At 62.0% G+C, this 19970-nt stretch overlaps 1 protein-coding gene across 2 annotated transcripts in view; it reads left to right on the top strand.

Annotated features, from left to right (window-relative positions):
- ZC3H3 (zinc finger CCCH-type containing 3) overlaps nucleotides 1–19970 on the top strand; it is an 82679-nt gene that overhangs the window by 27594 nt on the left and 35115 nt on the right. For both annotated transcript variants that reach the window (XM_068526056.1, XM_068526055.1), the window contains exon 4: nucleotides 3393–3546. In XM_068526056.1, the coding sequence (XP_068382157.1) occupies nucleotides 3393–3546 (154 nt within the window). The remainder of the gene's footprint in view (nucleotides 1–3392; nucleotides 3547–19970) is intronic.

Genomic DNA, 19970 nt, shown 5'->3' with positions numbered 1-19970 from the left:
TTAGGGAAGCTAATGAGATCGATTAGTCATTAGAAGTGACCTCTGCACGGCAGGGTGGAGAGGGCTGTGTGTGTGTGTGGGCCTGATAACGCGGCACCCGGGCGTCGTTGGCAATAAAGGCACGAAGGGTTTGATTTGAGTGAAACGTGCCACGGGGAATACATCATGCTGAGAAAAAAATTACAGCCCTGGGAGTCTGTAATGAAGGGAATTAAACCAACATCCTATCTAAATAACATGATTATCTACACAAACCCTCAGCCAGCCAGGAGGAAGGGGAGAGACTGCTGCCTGCCGAGGCTGCTGCCGGGGCAACCCTCCAGCACCACAGGGCCGGGGGGAGGCCGGGCACCCTGCCCACGGGGAGCTCGCCCATACCTGCCGCTCTGCCTTTGCACTGGGCTCACGGTTCCGGTCCCTGTGTGCCACGCGTGGTCTGAGGAGCTTTCACTCCTATCAGCCGTAGGATGGGGGGGCGATGCCACCCGTCTGTCCGCCCTGCTGAGCTATATGTGCCCTCAGCATGGGCGCCCTGGACTGTTCTCTTCAGGGCGTTGTCGTGAGTGCTTCCACCCCCAGGGCCAAGTCGCTCATGGGGAAGACCAGGAGGGTCTGCGGGGCCAGGCTGTGAGGGTCACAGCCCCACTCTGGGGGGCGGGGCATGGGCTGGTGTGCCCTCCCCTCTGCCCCTCGGGATCGCGGGGGCTGGGGCCTAACGGGTGCCGAAGTCTGGGAGGTGACACTAAGCCTTTTAAGAGGGGGGCCTACTTTATTACTTTGTATTTTCTTAGAAGTGGTTATCAGGTACTAATAAGTAAAATGCAGTAAGTTAGTGAAAAGTTAAATTTCACAGTGGGGCTGCGTTGCAAAGGAATGTTATAAATACTGATGCCCGTTAACGGCAGGAATGAGGGCCAGGCCCAGAGGTGGTATGTCCCAAGAGGAACTTTGCTGAATGCAGAGTCCAGTCCCTTGGGCATTGGGGGCTGGGGGCTTCCTGGAGGAGGTGGCATCTGGTGGAACAGGAAGGGGGATGGGAGAAGCCGATGTTGTGCATCTGGACGAGGGGGGCACGAAGCTGGCCAGGCCTGGGGCTCCCGGTGCTCAGGATGAAAACAGGGTTGGTGAGGAGGGGCCCTGCCCCAGCACAGCCCAGCCCTCCTTCCCACCCTGCACACCTGTGCCCCCGAGCTGCAGAGCCAGGGCCCTGGGGCTCTAGGGTGTGTGTCGCAGCCCAGACTGGCAGGTGGTGGCTGGTGTGGGAGCCAAAGGGGGCCGAGAGCGGGTGGCCCCCGCGGCAGCGGAGGGGAGGGGCAGGTGGGCTGTCCAGGTGCAGGGGCTGTGGGAGCAGGGAGTGGGTTTGGAGGCCATGGGGTCAGCGTGGGGCTTGGCAGTAACTTAGAGGAATTCCTGTGTTCCTGAGCGCTTAGTTGGAACAAGCTATTATTGATTTTCATTGGTCTCTTCTTGCTTGTAAGACCTTGAAAATTCAATTCAACAAACATTTATTTACTGATGCCCCCCGTGTGCTAGGCTCTCCCGTGCATCCCGAATGTGTGGGGGCTGCCGGAGCTGAAGGGTCCGTCGCTTTGGTCGCTCAGCAGGATCAGGCGTCCCGGGTGCTGCCGCTGCTTCTGCCCAGCTGCCCTCTTTCTCCCTCACTGCCCCCTGAGCTGCAGCCCTTGCAAGGAGAGAGAGACGGAGACGGAGATGGAGACTGGGGGGGTGCTGGCCTGGCCTTGCCTGGACCTCTGTGGACCCCTGGTGGGCAGCCGCTGTGGGCCCCTGCCTCCAGTCCCGGGGGCAGAGGCGTCCTCCGCTCTCAGCACTCCCGGGGCCTTGCAGCCCCACGTCCACCCCGACCCCAGCTGGGCGCGTGGACCCTGCACAGCCTGCTCCTCTGGTCTGGGGGCTCGCAGGGGCGCTCTGAGCCTGTGCTGTGTCCTGGCCTTCTCATGTGGGTGCGTGGGAGCCCTGTTAGAGGCTGCAGTGCCCCAGGGATGGGTTTGGGGACACCTGAGGGAGGGGCTCTTCCAGCGTCTGGACAAGGAGACACAGTGCCAGTTCCGATGACCGTGCAGGTGCGGTGGCTCCCGTGGGGCGGACTTGTCCTGCCTGCTCCCAGGCAGGCCCCGCACCCCACCGCCCATCAGGCTGGGTGAGCCCTGGAGAGAAGACATCTGGGCCAAGGTGCTGACTGCTGACTGGGGGAGGGCCTGGCTGTGGGCTGGTGGTCTGCTGTGCTTAGGGCTCTGGAAGGTGATTTTTGCCCAGTGTTACTGTCACTGTTCATGGAGCAGTCACCGCTTCTCGTGGAGTTTGCAGGTGCTGGGAGGATGTGTCCTTGGGGCCTAGGGGAGCAGGTTCGGGTCGTGGAGCACCGGTTTGTGCTGTCAGGGAGTGGGGTGGCTGGCCGCTGTCACGGCTGGCCCTGAGCAGCCAGGAGTGTGGGAACCTGTGGGTCTGGCACCACCGTGCCCCTGCCGTGCTCCCTCTCCTGGGCCACCCTGGACCCCGGTGGCCTTCAGCTGAGGGTCAGCTAGTTATTGCCCAGGGGTCATAGGCCTGTCCTTGTGCCGAAGCTCTGGTGGTGAGAGCACGTGTGTTTTCCTGGCCTCCTTGTCTCTGCTCCTTCCCATTCACCCTCCCCCCACGCCCCTCACCCCCTGCCTGGCTGTGCTGCCCAGAAGCCGTCTGCTGCTGGGGTGGCTGGTAGGGGCCCCCCTTCCAAGCAGAGCCTGGGCTCCGTGCAGGCAAGTTAGGTGGGGCCACAAGGAGGCACCTTTGGGAACCTGGGTCCGAGCAGCCTGGCCTGAGGGACTGGGGTGCTGGATCGGTCACAAGAGGCAGCAGCGCCCGTGTTCCCGTGCTGCGTTAGCTTTAATTATCTGGGCAGTTAGAGCTGTATATTATGAAAGTCGGGCAATTAGATGCGTTCCTTATAGCTATGGGGAAATTGCTGGCTATCAAGTGGAAGGGAACTGGGGCAAAACAGATCCCTGTTAATTGCATGAAACATTCAGCAAGAAATAAAGCTGTGGTGTACATCACCCTGCAAAATGTTCTGAAAACAGAAGTGATTAAGTACATAAATCTGCGTGGATACCCAGTGAGGGTTCCCAGAGAGGGAGGTGAGCGCTTCACACCCGCAGCCTCCCGGACCCGCCCGTGGGCCCCTCCTCACTGCCCACGGGGAGCACCGGCCTGCCATGCCGGCTGCTGCAGCTGGCCACACCCACCCCGCTTGCTCTCCTGGAGGCCGTGCTGGCCGCCTCCGGCTCCGGCAGCCCTGGGCTGCTGAGCTCTCTGGGAGTGGGCGGGGGGTTGGATCAGGGGGTGATGGGAGGCCCCACTGACCTCCACTGACCACCCGTGTCTGGGTTTCCCTGCAGCCTCCAGCCTGCACGGCCAGCGGAACCCTCCCACCAGCAAAGTGATCAAGACTCGCTACCGCATCGTCAAGAAGACCCAGGCCTCACCTCTCAGCAGCCCCCCCGGTCCCCTGGCCCCACCCTCCTGGCGGGCACTGCGGCTCTCCCTGTCCAGGTAGGAGGCCTGTGGCTGGTGGGCTCCAAAGTGCAGGGCGGGGCCCGAGGACTGAGCACGCCCCCGGAAGTGCTTGGTCTACAGTTGTTGGCTGGGGAATGGGCTAATTTTTCTGTCTAGCGATTTCTGCACGAGACGTGTGGCCGGCCTGTGTGTGCTGTGCACTCGTGCAGACACGCACGCTCCCTGTCCGTTAGCAGCAAGCTGCCAGCTTGGGCCGGGGGGTGGGGTGGTGGTCTGGGAGCAGCCGCTGCCGGACCATTGAGGCCACACCACGCCTGGGTGTCCCTCAGGGAGAAACTTCTGGTGAGAGAGGCTGGGCCATCTCACTGTCGATATATTGATTGTTGCGGGCGGAGGTGAGGCTGTGTCCCTCTCCAGCTGCCCACACCAGGGTCTGGCCTGCACGCTGAGCGCTGTGGCCTCGCTCCAGGCTGCTTCTGCCGGAGGGCATGTGCGGTGCGGTCGGCTCCACCTTCTTTTCTGGGTCCCCTGGGCCCAGAAGCAGGAGGGCTGCCGAGGTTGGGGTGCGGCTCCTTCCTTCAATGAGTCAGGGGAAGGGGTGACAGCCTGGGTGGGTTGGAATCGGGCAGTGGCAGGCCCCCTCCCTCTGTCCTCTGTCCTTCTGGGGAGCGGTGTGGGAGCCCCTTGGCCCAGTGTGGGCTTCCAGCTGGCTGCACTGGGCACTCCAGAGCACATGGCCTCGGGCCTTGGGCCAGGGGGCCATTGTGCCCCAAAGGGCTGGGCCATGGGGCAGAGCAGCTATAGTCCTGGGCAGGGGCCATCCTGCCAGCCCCCCACGGACCCCCCGCTCTCTGGACATGGGAGAGGAGGTGCTGGCCTACTGGCCCATGGTAGGTGTGCCAGGAGGTCAGCCTGCCCAGGCGGTCGGCGGTGGCCACTGCCCTCCTCCCTTCCCACCAGGCCGCACGAAACTTGGCCCTGCTGCCGACTTTTCTGGAGGCAGTAGCTGGGAGTATATTTTAAATTAATTTTACTGCACTTTTTGTAGTATTTTTGTTTTAAATAGATTTATAAGCATCTTGGGGGCTATTTCTACAAATTTATGAAGATAGTTTTCACTCTCTCGATAAGGTTGAATTTACACCTGCTATTTCCATATTAATTCACAGTGCTAAGTGGGTCTAATTTTCTTCCGTTCTCCTATCTGGTGAGCACGGCCTTTCCTAATGCAATTTCCCCCTCACTAAATCACTGTGATCGGGAGTCATGATCGAGCTAAATTAACTTAAATTAATTTACTTAATAAGAGCCCCAGATCTTCATGAATGAGGTTCAGATTTATTGATTCTTGCTCCTCTCTCCCCCTCCTGCAGTCGGCCTTCCCGCCTGCATGGGCAGCCCTGGCCCGGCCCCGCCTCTCCCAGGGGGCCTGGCTGGGGGCCGGGGGTGGCCTTCGTCAGGGAGGCACCAGCGGGCCTCTCCTTCCTGGCCTCTGAGCGCCACGGAAGCCCAGGTGTGGGTCCAGCTGGCCCAGTGTTGAGTGTGCCAGGCCCTGATGGGGTCACTGAGCAGAAACAGGTGCCAGGCTTAGGGGCCGAGGGCTCTGGAGGAGGGAGGTGGCTGGGTGCACCCCCGAGGCAGCCGCCGCCTCATACTTTCAGCCGGAGTGTCAAGCGCATCAGGCCGAGGACAGCCCGGTCAGCAGCAGGGCGGGGAGTGTGCCTGCCCCTCAGTTCTGGAGACAGGTGGGGGCTGCCTCATGGGCAGGTGTGTGAGGTCCGCACTTGGGTCAGGTGGATAGGACGGGCCATCGGGACAGGCCCAGCCCAGCTGCCAGCCCCGCCCGGCCACTGCTTGCCTCAAGCTCCCAGCGAAGGTGGTACCGGGCTTTGTGGGGAGGGCGCGCACCTAGATGGCTGTGTGTAGCCCCACCAAGGGCCGTGCCGAGTGCCAGACAGCTCAGGCCCCGCAGCCCTGGCCTGTGCTTGGTGGCTGGGCGCTCTGAGGCAGGTTCCCAGCTGCGCCAGGCCCCAGTGCCCTCCCTGGGCGTGGAGGTGCGGCCATGCCCACCCCAGGATGGCCACATGTGCACTGAGGGCACGTGTGGGCTGTGCTCAGTGAGGCCTCCCTCCGCCTGCCTGCCTCTCTGCAGGCCTGCGTGACCCATCGCCGTGCACCTGGGAGGCTCCTTGAACCCAGAGCCCTGGACCCTGGGGGCCTGGCCTCTGGACGTGGTCTGCAGGGCGGCAGGGCCGAGCGGCTGGGACGCCCTGGGAAGTGTGGGTTGGGCTGCCAGTGGCCCGGGCTTCCTATGCCCAAGGCCACCTGTGCCCTGGCGAGGCTGCCTTCTCAGCAGTTGCCACCCGCCAGCTGTCCAGCCCGCCGTCGGCTGTACACGCCAGGCTCAGCGTGTCGAGGCAGCAGGAAGGGCTTGTCTCCAGGGCCGGAGGCCAGTCTGATGCCCTCCCACCCTCCTCCTTCAGCTCCATCAGAGCTGGGGCTGCCTGTGTGTGGTCAGCAGGTCCCAGAGAGGTTCTGGGGCCAACTGGCTTTGGCCTTGGCCTTGACCTTGACCTCTGTCCTCTGCAGCTGCAGGTTCCTCAGCTCTCCCTGGCAGAAGCGGGGGTTGGGCTGGTGGCTGGACTGAGGCCAGTGTGGGCTACGGGCTGCTGCAGTGATGAGAAAGCAGGGCGGTCCCACAGGCAGTGGGGCTGAGCCCAGGAACCAAGGGCTCTTCTTGGGCCTCCCGATCTGTGTCCCCCATGGAGAGAGGGCACCTCCGAGGGGCTGGCAGGCAGGCCCCAGCAGTCCTGGAAATCTCAGTGGGCAGAGTTGGGGGCTGGTGGACACAGGTGGGAGGTGAGGCAGGTGGCCCAGCAGCTGAGTGCCAGTGTTGGCATGAGGTGGCCCTGGACCCCACCCCCCTGCAGACCCTCACTGTGAGTCTCTGCAGAGAGGAAGCTGTGTGTGCGTTGGGGGGGCTGCCAGCCTGGGGGAGCCCAGGGAGCCCCCGGTAGGCGGCACACAGCGTGTGACCCTGGGCTCAGCCCAGACCCGCGCCTAACAGCCATGGCCTTGGCAAGTCCCTGCCCTCCCTGTGCGACGAATGACACGCCCCTTGTAGCGGTGGGGACGCCACGCTCAGTCCTGCACCGCGCGGGGCCTGGCTTTAGAAAGACTTCAGAGGTGGCGGGGCTGCTGCGAGCCCTCTCCCGAGAGGGATGAGACAGGGCGCTGCCCAGGCTGGAGACGGGCCCCTCCTCCACTCTCAGCACAGCCCTCCCTTGTGTTGGGGCACCTCGCCTTCCACACTCTTGGGGCGGGGCCGGCGGCCTCAGGAGAGGCATGTTATGACGTTCTCCTCTCCTCCCTACCCTGCTGGCCCTGGGTCAGGGGCGGCGCAGCTCCTCTGCCCGCTCCCTGCTCCGGGGGGGCTCGGGAGGTGGGCATCCCCAGGCCTGGCTCCTGGTGTCTGGGAAGAGGCAGAGGGTTGCAGGGTCCTTGGCCCGTTCCCCTCCCTGGAAGCCCGTGTTCTGCACCGTGACCTGAGCCACGTGGCAGTGTGGCCACCACTGACAGTGCTGTCCTGGGCGCCAGGCTGCACGTCTGCCTCACAAGGCAGCTTTGCACTTTGTTTCCCGGTTTAGACAGAAACCTACTCTGAGCCCCATGTCAGTTTTGGCCTAACGTGTGGGGAGCTGAGGGGCCACGTGGTAGCCCACGTTCACAGCAGGAGTCCTGGGGTCCCCTTCCCACCACGAGTTGTCTGGTCTGGAGGAGGTTCTGGTGCTTCTGTGCTGAGGACCTGACTCCAGAAACATCTGAGAGGAGAGTCAGCTGGAAGTAGGGCAGCTAGCCCGTCAGTTCTGTCGGCCGCTCAGCCCTCATCCACGTTGGGGCAGACGGAAGGTGGGAAGCCGCCGGGCCTCAGCTCCTGGACCCCGTGGGCACTGCCCCTCCCATCGAGAGCCATGGGCTGGATGAGGTGGCCGCTGCCCTGGCCAGGGGAGCGTGTGGAGGCCGGAGCTCCGGAGGGACACAGGGTGGGGGGTGGCTTCCCCTCCTGGGAAGGACTGTGGCCTGAGTGGGGCGGAATCCTCGGCGCCACGTCTGTACTGCTGCCCCGGCCAGCAGATGCCTGGCTTTGGGGCCGCCTGCGTGCAGGGGGAGTGGCAGCTGTCCCGGGCAGGCCAGGTCCAGGGCCCCAGGAGGCATGGCTGGGGCTCGAGGACTGCACAGCGCCACGGCCCAGAGCCGGCCCCCGGGGCCTGGGCAGCAGGGGAACCCACGAGCACACCCCGGGGCTGAGGCGCACACTGAGCGAGGATTTAATTTTTTTTGTTCGAAGATTTGTGGATTTGCCTGTGCCCTCGCCGGCTTCCAACAAGTTCATTAATCTGAACTGAAGCTGAAATGTGACCTATATCCCTAAACTGCCTGTCACTTTTTTTCTTTCCAAATTCATTTGACATGGAAGTGCAGAATAAACAGAAGCCCCTGTGCTTAAGCAGATGAGTCTGGCGGCTGCTCCATCCCGACTACAAATGGTGCTGTCACAGGGGCTGCCGCTCGCTGGGCTGCCTTATTTTATTTTATTTTTGTGTCTGTGCGGTAAATCTTTAAGTAATCTCCGGGCAGTTTGTCGAGGTTTGGGCCGCGATTTTGAAGGCTCTAAAATGCTTCTCCGAAGTGACGAGTCATTATTGAAGAGGAATCCAGGGCGAGGATGGGCAGTGTCCCTGCGGGGTGGCCTCAGCTCGACGTCCTCCCTTCACGCGTACCCTTGCCGGCTCCCTGGTGAGCAGGAGGCCAGCCTTGGCCCTGCCCGGCCTCCTTCTCACCTCCGGTTATCGGGGTGTTGGGCAGCTTGGGCTGCCGTAACGCAACGCCTCACACGGGGCGGCTTACGCCACAGACGTGTGTTCCTCACGGTCTGGAGGCTGCACATCTGAGGTCCGGGTGCTGGCCGGGCCCACGTCTCCTCCAGGTTGCAGATGCCACCTGCTCGCCGTGTCCTCCCGTGTGGAGGGAGAGCAGAAGCCTCGGGGGTCTTAATGAGGCCACTAACCCCATCACGGGGCCCCACCCCGACGACCTCATCTCACCCTCATCACCGCCCAAAGGCCCCACCTCCAAACAGCATCACACTGGGGTTAGGGCTTCAACATAGGAATTGAAGGGGGGGACACAGCCTTCAGTCAGAGCAGGGAGTGTCCTGCGCAGGCCAGCGGAACTGGGGTCCCCACAGCCTCCTGCCCTGCCCCGAAGGGTGTGGCAGTTAGAGGGACCTGGGGAGAACCCTTCTGGGAAAGCAGTGTTCCCTTCCAGTCGCCTCCACCATGGCCACAGCCCGGGGCCCCGCTCTGTCTCTGGCAAGGCCCCAGCCTGGTGGTGTGCAGGGACCCCTCCCGGCTCAGCCCAGGCCGCAACCCTGTGACAGAGCTAGTAGGGTGCCCAGTGCTGGGCAGCGGGGCTCCCCTGCAGATCCCTGCGGGCAGCCGTCCTGTGTGGGCGAGTTCTCTGCCCGCGGCACTCGCCTCCCAGTAGGCAGGGGGTCAGGAAGCAAGCAGAGGATGAAGCAAATACTTGCACGGGGTGGCAAGTGCTGGGAAGCACTGAGACTCACCCAGGGTGGACGGGCCACCAAGGAGCCCAGAGAAGGCTCCTCTGGGGCTGGGGCCAGTGGGGTCAGTGTGGGCCGCATTGTGAGGGCCTTTCCCGGAGGGCTGGGAAGGAGCCCGGGATGTCTGCTCAGAGGGCAGCAGAGGCTGGCGTGGAAGGTGGGACCTGGGCCCTGCTGCTGGACCCGCAGGGGCCGGGGGGATGTCAGGGTGGGGGCTGCAACCCTTCCTCCCGGCGGCCCCGCTTCCCAGGCTGTGACTGCTGCGTGCAGGCCCTGGGCACACGCCGTGGCCGACCTTGACCTTGACCTGGCTTGCATGGTTCTGGGGGTGCCCGCCTGCCTCTGACGTGGAGCCTGGGGAGCTGCACGCCGCGCCTGGCTCCGTCCAGCCCTGTGCCCCTGGCTGCCCCATGACAGCTCTGCCCGTGGGCGGCTTGTACTGAGAGCCGAGGAGGCCGCTGGGCCGAGCGCCGCTCAGGCTGCCTGCGAAGGGGCTGAGGGGTTGTGGCGAGTGGGTAGCAGAGCTCTGGACTGGTTCTGTTACAGCGGAAAGCGCCCGTTTCAAGCGAGGAGGACGTTCCCCGGGTCTCACCGGGACGCCCCCTGGGCTGAGGGCCCCGGATGCCCGCTTCGGGCCCCGCCTGCTCCGTCGGCAGCGGGCAGTCAGGACTGTCCTGGGTTCATGTCAGAGGCAGGGTTTCCCCGCCGCCCGCCCCCACCCGGCTTGTGCCCGGGGTTGGGGGCAGTGAGAGTGGAGGAAGAGTGGGACAGGAGGAGGGGTCCCCCAACACGTTCTGCGGGGCCTGCTCTCTGCCCTGACGGGGCTGTCCCCTCTGGGAGAAGGGCCTTCCATCTGGGCTGGAGCTCGGGGGTTGTTCGGGTTGTGGCTTTCAGTTGGGTGGCACCTGAGCATTTTCTTTCCCCGGCCCCTCTGTGTCGCAGCTCAGGCCTGGCGGAGCAGAGCAGGCGGGGTCCCCGGGTGGGGGGCTGCAGTGGCTCCTAGCTGCCCCTGGGCTTGCGGAAGAGGAGCCAGTCTACTCACTCCCCAGGTGTCCGTGGAGGGCCTGTCCTGCGTCAGGCCCCGGCCTGCTTGGAAGCTGCGGCCCAGTGGGGGACAGACTGTCCTGGGCCGGAAGGCCTCTCCGCAGCCCTGGGTCTCCCCCAGGCCTGGCTGCGGTGAGTGGGCGTGACCAGGCCCGGGGGCTCTCCCCCGGCAGGGGAAATGACACACACCGCACGGGGGAGCCGCGAGACGGCCGGGCAGGAGGCAGAGCAGGTTCACGGGCGGAGGTGTGACCAGGCCTAAGGCTTCAGGGGCTAGTCTGGTCAAGTAGTGAGCGGCCCTGGCCCAGGTCCTGCTCGGGGGCGCCTGGCCGCCCAGGGCCCTGCTGACCACTGACCGCCACTCTCTCTGCCTGGCCCTGCAGATGGTCGCCACTGGGCTGTAGCCCTGCTCTGTGGCTTGTGGCCTGAGTGGGCCACTTTTATGTCAGCACGTTGGGGGCAGCGCCCTGTTGCTGCTGACCACCCTTCAGCCCCAGGAGGGCTGTGAGCCGGGGGCTGTCGTGTGGGAGGGGTGCATGGAGGAGCCAGGGCGGGCCTGGGCCAGTGGGGAGGGCGGGGACGGGGGCTGTCGCCGTGCGCTCCTGGCTCACTCCTGGTCCCTCTCCTAGTCAGTGTCTTGCGTTTAATTTTGGGGAGTAACTTTATTTCACATACTTCTGAACTTATAGAAAAGTTGCAAAAGTAGTACACAGAACTGCTGTGTATTCTTCACCTAAATCCACCGGTTATTTGTACCTTGCCCCGTCTGCTGTATTGTTTCCACTCTCTGACCGCAGACCACCGTTTGTGAGGGCGTTGCAGCCTCGGTGCCCTTGACCGGGGCAGCAGAGGCCTCCTCGTGCGTGACGGGACTCAGCTTCGCCGTTTGGGCAGGAGCGCTGTGGGTCCCTCTGGGTGTTGGTGACGTCGAGCCTGTGTGGGCGTCCTGTTCCTCGCTGGGCCTCACCCGCTCCTTCTAGACCCTTAGTGATTTCCAGCCCCTCATTCCTTCCGTATCGGTTGGTCGGGGTCCTGTAAGGAACTGCTGTCCCTCATCCCTTGTTGCCTTGTATATTCATTTATTTGTAATGGTATGGACTCCCGATTCTTATTTTTCAGGCTGTAATCTGTTGATGTGATTCATTCGACCCTCCGTTGGCCACGGCGCTGGCCCGCGGAGGCCCCCTCTGGGCTGGCCCTGTCTCCTTTCCACGTGGCACCGTCACTCACCGAGACTCCCTCACCTGCCCAGTGGAAGCTTCCAGGCTCACCTGGGACTTGCCCTCTTCCAGCCCGGAACCAGCCGCGTCTGCGGACCCCGGCTCCTGACAGCACAGTGGCTCCTGGCCGCTCGCAGCCGCGCTGCTGAGGAGTGACGGGAGCATGTCGCGCGGGTCTGGGCAGCGGGGCGCGTCCTCCTTGCAGGCCTTCCTGGGTCAGATCCGCGCACCTGTGCGCACAGCTGTCTCCGTGCTGCTGCTGCTGCTTCAGGCCGCCTCCCCCTGTGCCCTCGCGACTCCCCTGAGGAGCTCTCTTCTGGCCGCTTTCACTGGGGTCCTTCTGGCTGGTTCCAGACGCCGCAGGGGAGGTGCACACTCAGCACGTCCGCCTGCAGCCACCCCCAGCGATTGCTGATTGCCCTGCTCTCGCGGGCGGGCGGGCGGGCGGCTCCCCGCTCTCACGGGGCTCTTTGTGTAGACGCGGGTCCCCTCCCGGAGCAGCGCCCCCTGTCTGCTCCAGTTCCCATCGCAGCACGTTCTCAAGGTGCCGTGGCATCTCGTCGTGGTTTAATTTGAATTTCCCTGATTACCAGTCATGTTGAACGCTTAGGCACGGGATTGTTTAAGGCCATTCTTGTGTTCTTTTGTGTCTTCTTTTGTGCTCACATCTTTTGCCCGTTTTTAATTGCTGGTTTGTCTCCTGTTCTTGAGTTGCGGGAGTGGTCCACTTGTTCAAGGCCCTGTGTCCGTGCCGTTCCTGGCCAAGTCGGCCTCAGCTTGAATGAGCGCCTTGTTTCCTGCCCAGGAGTCTGGTGGCGGGTCCACGGGGGCTCTCGGCCCTCTGGGGGGCTTGTGCCCTGTGGCTGCTGTGCCGCCATCCTCAGCCCCACGTTCAGAGTGTGAGGTCAAGGGCCCTTCCTCCCGGAGGCTCTCACCTGGCTCTGCTCTCTGCCAGCATCGCCTCCCCAGCCCCCGAGGGAGCCCTGCAGGCCTGGGTCTCCTGGGGGACCTGGAGCCCCAGAGGGGAAGCCTGGCCTTTCTCAACCTCTCTGGGCCCACGGGGAGCGCAGGCTGCTGCTCTGTGCTGGACCCCGTCCTCTGCCCTCACTCACATGCACCCCTCACCAGCCCCGGGCCTGGGAGTGGTCAGAGAACAGCCTTTCCTGTGCCACGGGCGCAGCCAAGAGCATCCCTCAGGGTGGGTTTGGAAGAAATAGGTAAAGAACTCAGAGCAGGAAGGACTTCCCTGGTGGCGCAGTGCTTAAGAATCCGCCTGCCAATGTAGGGGACACGGGTTCGAGCCCTGGTCCGGGAAGATCCCACATGCCGCGGAGCAACTAAGTCCGTGTGCCACAACTGCTGAGCCCACGTGCCACAACTGCTGAAGCCCACATGCCTGGAGCCCATGCTCCGGAACAAGAGAAGCCACCGCAATGAGAAGCCTGCGCACCGCAATGAAGAGTAGCCCCCACTTGTCGCAACTAGAGAAAGCCCACGTGCAGCAACGAAGACCCAATGCAGCCAAAAATAAATAAATTTATTTATTTAAAAAGAAAAAGGATTATGAGAAAAGAAATCAGAGCAGGAAGTTTGGCCTGAGGGTGACAGGGAGGTGTGACCCAGCTCTTGGTGCTGAGCTTTGGAGAGATTAGGGTGGGGCCTCTTTAAGGGAATTGGTGGGCGCCAGTAGGGGTCAGGGAGGGACCTGGGGTGACCCTGCCCCCTCCCCTCCTGCCCCCCACCCCTGCCTGCTTCCCCACGTGGTGCTGAAGCAGGTCTCCTCTGGCAGGTTTTTTAGAATTTTATTTTATGAGAACAGGCGGTTACGGCTCCCCAAGTGCTGTAAAAGTTAATGTGATGGCCTGCCTGCGCCTGGGCTGATTTTTATAATTTTTTATTTTATGAAACAGGACAGAGAGCTTAGTGACTTATTACTATTCATTTCGTTTCAATGCAGTAAATATTGATTCAGTTGGGGGTTTTCAATTTAAACCACTCGGCGATTATATAAAATATTACCGGCCTCTGAAATTATGCTTACCGATCCCTTCGGCTGCTCATTAAGGAAGGAGTGCAGTTGTAGGTCCCTTTGCCTTCATCATTCTAATAAATGGGCTGAGGTGCGTTTCTGCACGGGAGGTGCCGCGGAAACTGCTGGCGGGGGCCTGACAGCAAGGGTGCAACTCTTAATTTGGAAGTCGGTTCAAAGCGCGTCTTGGTTATTTATTTATCTCTCTGTCTGAGTCTAGCAGGCCTTTCAGCTGTCGGCAGCCCTGAGGCCTGAATGCCTGCCTGCGCTCCCCGGTGGGTTTGGGGAGGGCCTGGGGCTCGGGCGACAATGTGGGGCCTTGACTCCTCACCCCCTTGATGGTTTCGGGGAGGTGAGGGAGGAGACCAGCCTTGCCAGGGCACAGCCGTCCCCTGTTGGCACTGAGGCTGGGACGTTGAGGGCTACCCGCTCTCCCTCCGGAACCTGGTCCAGAAGGGGGGCCTTTCTTGGCCACGTTAGAGCCCAGCCCCTCGCTGGCAGGGCCAGGCCTGGGATGCAGGACCCTGAGGAGAGGGCCCTGGGCGCCAGGGCCCAGCTGGTGCACAGGCTGAGGTGGCCCTGCTGCCTTCCTTCTCTTCTGTGCCCTCTGTCAAGCACCGCCACCGGTGTGGGCTGGCACGTGGAACCCCCCGCCCTCAGGAGCTGAGCACCAGGCCAGCCTGGCCCTCTGGGTCCGGGGTCTGTTCGTTCTCTCAGTCCCCGTCCTGCCCCGTGTGGGCAGCTCTAGGACGGACCTGTGTGATGTCGGGGGACACGGCCAGCGCTGCAGGGAGTCAGCACTAAGGGTCCGGAGCCCTGAGTGAGGGGAGGCTGCGCTCGGCCGGGCCACCCCAGTGCCACGCGGCCTCTGCGCTCCCAGGCAGGGGCGAGGCTGAGCCATCCTCCTCCTCGGCTCTCTGTGCTGGCACTGCGGGGGCATTGACATGGGGTGCGCGGGTGCCTGGTGTGGGGTGGGGCCGGGTGGGGCTCACGTGCCTCTTCCCCATCCGTCCGAGCCTCCGGCCCGTCCTCCCCAGTGGCCACACAGCCCCCCGTGACAGTTGCCCCCAACGCAGCTCTGTGCCACCACTTCTTCCCTGGCCGTGGGGACCGCTGGTGTGGGCCCAGGGTCACAGGCACTATAGCCAGAGTGTTTGTGGCGAGACCACGTGACAGGTGGCACCTGTGTTCCATCTGCAGACGGTGTGGGAGCGGAGGCTGGCGGCCTACACTGGAGCCCCCGTTTGCTCCGTCTCAGGCCAGGGGCTGCCGTTCCGTGGCCGTGGTCCCCTCCCTCTCCGGGCCCGTGGTGAGCTGGCCTGGAGCTCGCTGGCCCAGGGTGCATCCCTGGGTCAGTGTCCCTGAGGGCCATGCTGGTAGGCAGGAGCTGCCGCACAGGGCTGGGGCCAAGGCTGGGGTGCAGGGCACAGCGGCCCCCCTGAGAAGGCCAGGGCGCTCTGCCGCAGGTCCCTTCTGGGACGGTCTCTGTCGTCCGGCCAGCCCCACCAGCCCTGCTGCTCCCTCGTCTGTGTGTGACTTGGGCCCTCTAGCCATCAGTCCTCTTGCTTCATCCCTTGGCCCTGCTTTCTTGTCGCTGCCTCCGCACATTGGTGTCTTTCTCTCCATGGACGGACGTGCGCGTGCCTCCCTCTGTCCTGCTCCCACTGCCCCGCGCCCTTCCTCTTGCGGTGTGGGGCGCCGCTCCCTGGCGCCTCAGGCGTGCACGGGGTGCCGGGGACAGGGAGGTGAGGAGGGCGGGCATGCCGAGTGGCCGAGGCCCCGGCGGTGGCAGGCTGTGAGGCGCTCTTACGCTAGAACGCCCGAGCCTGGCACCACCCCGCGGCCCGGTGCCATCCCCCAGCCTCCGCGCCTCGCTGCAGCTGCCCCGCGGGGAAGGGCTCTCCCAGGCCACCCTCCGTCCCTGCTGCCTGTGGCCGGGCCTGCTTCGCCTGCCGTAGTGCACTGCGTCTTGATCATGAGATGTGCAGGGGGCTTCTTCGCCCTACGGGAGCTGGCTTGTGTGGCCAAGGCCTGCCCAGCAGCCTCCAGACCGGCGTGGAAAAGGGTCAGGCAGGCGGGCGCCTCGCCCGGGCCTGGCTCCTTGTGGGCCAACGCTGACGGGACAGCACCCTGCAGGGCCCCGTGCGACGCTGCCACTGCCACGGCCAAAGCACAGGCCACGGTGTGGCCTCCCCGTGCGCTTGGTGACAGCACAGCGACTCACAGAGGAAGAGTGGGACAGGCCAGGTTGGGTGTCTCAGGATAAACCTAGAGAGAGCATCCCTGCCGTTGGCCCCGGGGGAAGCTTTGTTCCAAAGGCAGCGGGACTGTTGGAAGGAAGCTGGGCAGGTCCCGTGAGGTCCCTCCCCGTGGAGCCCTGTGGGAGATGGCCCTCGGTTGTGCCCAGGCCCTGGCTGCACGTTGCACTGTGGGCCCTCGTGCGTCTGTGTCGGTGTCCCGGGGGATGGGGAGCAGGGGAAGCTGAAAAGACTGCCCCCGACAGGAAGAAATAAAACGGCCTTGTCCACCCAGTGCTTCCTGGGTGCCTTACACAATCAAACACCGTTTTAAATACCACTTTTATCCTGGCTTTAGAGGTGGTAGTAAAGCATCGTCCAAATAATCAATACCATATTTAACTCTCTGCGTATGTCCACCCTCCTGCCTGATCTTACCCCACGGCACGATTCCCCTCTCGGGGCCGAGCTGGGGCCTCTGGAGATGGGTGGGGGGGAGGCGTTGTTCTAGGGGTCTGGGTAGCTTAGGATAATGGGCTCCCCACGATGGCTGCGGGGTCCGGGGGGCCCCCCCTGCTGAGGACCGTGCCCAAAGGGCTCCCACAAGCAGGTGCCCGCTCAGGCCCCTGGTGGGCCTCAGGCAGCCTGGCCGCCACCTCCTCCCTGGGCCCCACCCTGTGGCATCAGCCCTGCTCCGCGTCACCCTCAGCTTCTCTGGGCAGGGGGCTCCCAAAGGGCACAGGGGCACCCAAGGAGCTGCTGGGCCCTTGGGGGGTGGGGTGGGCATGTCCTCCCCCTGCCGTGGCTCGGCACGTAACCTCCCCCCGCCAGCATGTCGCCATGCGAGTCCTCAGAGGTGGGCCTTTGGTTCGCCCCTCTTCCACCCATGGCCATTGAGGGCTCCACGCAGGACCGGGGTTGCAGAGCCAGAATGTCGTCCATCCACTGCTGGGGCGTCCCCGTCACATCTTCTCCCACCTGGCACCCTGCTAAGGCCGTCAGAGGGCCTCTTCAGCCACTTCACGTGCCAGCTGGTGGACAGTGGAGGAATCGTGGGGTGTCTCCTTTCAAACGTTTGTCCCGAGTGGGAGGGGCTGCAGTTGCACAGACCTCTGTGTGTTGGGGCGGGCCCGGTGACGGCTGCCCTTCCCCCGGCCACCCCTGCCGCGGGGCAGTCACCGCGGCCAGGCAGGACCCTGAGCCCAGCTCCAGCTGAGCCGGGCTCTGGGCCCGCACTCCCACCTCCTGGAGCCAGAGCAGCAGGCGGGTGTGGAGCCGGCTTATTTTCCTCGGACTTTCTTCGAAGTCAGCAAGGTTTCTGTGGCTGCCCCACCCACTCCCCAGAGTGAGGGGCCCCGGTTTAATTTGCGGTGAGACGTCTGTTAAGATCGCGTCCGCTTCCCAAGTCAGCACTTAATTGGCAAGGCGCTTGATTTAACAGCGTGGGAGCCTCCACCGGAAAAATGGCTTGAATAAATCACCGTCTGACGCCAGAAAATAGATATAATCTCAGCATTAACTACATTAATAGTAGCAGGAGCCGAATTAAGAAAGCCATAAAGCATAGGCGGGGGAGCATAAATTATGGCCCAGGCTCTGTCCCCTTGGCAAGGCAGATCCTCTGGGGGTGGGGCAGGGCGGAGGGGGTGCGCCAGGCCCCTCCCAGTCCGCCCCGCCCTGCCCACTTGCCCGGTAGGGGCCCAGGCGGGTATGCCCAGGTCGGGGCTTGCATGTGGGCGAGGCCAGGCCACCTGCCTGACCCCGCCCTGCTGGGCTCAGGCGTCTGGCCCTGGGAGGGTGGGCTTTGCCGCTCTGCCCTCCGGGGCTCCCCCCACCCCACCCCTAGGACCTCCTTGGGGCCGGGCCCTGGCTGAGCGCTTTCCACCCGGACCATCCTCCACCAGCAGGTGCTAGCAAGGTCTCTGCCGTGTGAGACCCTGCGCCGATGGGACCGCACTGCCGCCACCTCCTCCCTCCCACAGATGGCTCTGCCCAGTGGTGTCTGCAGCCCGGAGGTGTTCCCGAGGCAAGGAGGTGACATTTGGCTTGCCGCGTAGGTGGCTACAGCCTGACCCGGCTGTTGAAGTTGTGCCTCTTTTGTCTACCTCATTGAGGTCGGTTCATCCAGGAGGGGCCGCCCTGGTTCTGGGCTTTAGGGAGAGCCAGGGGGGCACCTCCTGACATGCTGGTTTGCATCTTCTCGTGTCCTCCTTGGTGTTAGCTGCCACTGCCAGAAGCTTTTTGACAATTTACTGAAGGAGAATGCTATCCAGTTTTTGTTTTTGTTTTTTTCCCCACACCACACGGCTTGTGGGAATCTCAGTTCCCCGACCAGGGATTGAACCCGGGCCACAGCAGCGAAAGCGTGAAATCCTAACCGCTAGACCACCAGGGAACTCTTTTAATTTCAGTTTTATTCATACCCTTTGTCAAGTTCAACATTCTCTATATGTACCATTCATTTGTCTCTGGCCTGTTTCTTACAGGTTTTCAAGACTCTCTAAGTATTCGGGGTGGGGGGCACCCTTTTGGATTTTTAACAGAACTTTTTACTTTTCTGTGTTCTTAAATCTGTCAGTCTGTTAAGACTTAGTATATTGATTTGCTTAGAACAGCCTTCCTCATCCCAAGATTACATGAGTTCAATTATTTTATTCTAGTGCTATGTTGTCAAGGTTTGCATTTAAAACTGTAACCTAGGGCTTCCCTGGTGGCGCAGTGGTTGAGAGTCTGCCTGCCAATGCGGGGGACGCGGGTTCGAGCCCTGGTCTGGGAAGATCCCACATGCTGCGGAGCAACTGGGCCCGTGGGCCACAACTACTGAGCCTGCGCGTCTGGAGCCTGTGCTCCGCAGCAAGAGGCTGCGATAGTGAGAGGCCCCCGCACCGCGATGAAGAGTGGCCCCCGCTTGCCGCAACTAGAGAAAGCCCTAGCACAGAAACGAAGACCCAACACAGCAATCAATCAATCAATCAATCAATAAATCTTTAAAAAAAAAACAAAAAAAACTGTAACCTACCTGGACTTTATTGGGGACATGGTGTAAGACTAAAGGTCAAATTTAATTTTGCTTAACGCTTACCTGGTTGTCTCTGGACCACTAGACGTTCAGACTTTTTTCCCACTATTTAAAAATGTCACTTTTGTCATGTACAAATCTTGTTCCTGAACTTGGCCTTCTGGACAAATCTTTCTCTTTGATTTCCCTTTGCAAAACATTTGTGGTGGTTTGTATTTTCAGTGGTCAGTTCTGTGGGTTTTCATCTTGCGTGCCTACCGCACAGGTCAGCGTATGCCCACCTCCTGCTCCGGAAGCTCCTACATGCTCCCTCCCGTCACATCCCCAGCCAGCCAACCCATAGGTCCCACTCCTCTGGCCTCTGGCCTCTAGACTAGCTCTGTCTCAAAACTTTTGAACTTCATACGAGTGGATTCATATAGTAGGTACTGTTTTGTGTGTAACTTCTTTTGCTCACCATTTGTTGTGGACTGAATCATCCAAATTCATAGGCTGAGTCCCTGAATCCCAGTGTGGCTGTATTTGGAGATGAGGCCTTTACAGAGGTGGTTAAGGTTAAATGTGGTCATTTAGGGTGGGGCCCTAATCTGATAGGTTTGGTGTCTTCATAAGAAGAGGAAGAGACACCAGAGCTGAGCACTCAGATGCCACCTGCAGGCCAGGAAGAAAGGCCTCACCAGGAACCAGCCCTGCTGGTGCTCCAGAACTGCGGCCAATCTAGCCGCCTGTCTGTGGTGCCTTATGGCAGCCTGAGCCAGCTGAGACGGTGCTGGGTGCAGCAGAGGCGCCTTCTTTTTCCTCACCGTGCCGTACTCCTCTCAGGGTGCGCCACGCTGGGCTCCTTTTGCTCTCCATGGACGTCTGGGTTATTTCCGGTCTCTGCTGCTCTCTGTCCTGTTGGGCATGTTGCCGAGTGACTGGGAGCCCTCCTCTCTATGGAACTGTGGCCTCAGCGGGTGGATGGATGCTGGGCTGTAGCAGGGAAGGCCGGTCTCCCCCATGGCTGTCCTAGCCTGCACTTGTGCCACAGTGTGAGGGTGCTCCGGTCACGGGGGGCTGGGGTGGTATCTCACGTCCAGATGACTCACGGTGCCAGCGTCTTCTCCCACTTCTGCAGTCCTTCGTGAAGCGCCCCGTGGAGTCGTTTGCCCACTTTTGTATTAGTTTGTCTTTTTATTGATTTGCTAGTGTTCTTTATATATTATGGCTACATTTCTCTGTCAGATATCTTCTCACAGTGTGGGGCTTGCCTTTCAATGCTGTCTAATTTATCAGTCTCTTATGAGTA

The sequence above is a fragment of the Eschrichtius robustus genome, chromosome 17, assembly GCF_028021215.1.
Source record: "Eschrichtius robustus isolate mEscRob2 chromosome 17, mEscRob2.pri, whole genome shotgun sequence".
NCBI lineage: Eukaryota > Metazoa > Chordata > Mammalia > Artiodactyla > Eschrichtiidae > Eschrichtius > Eschrichtius robustus.
This window is presented reverse-complemented; position numbering and strand designations above follow the sequence as displayed.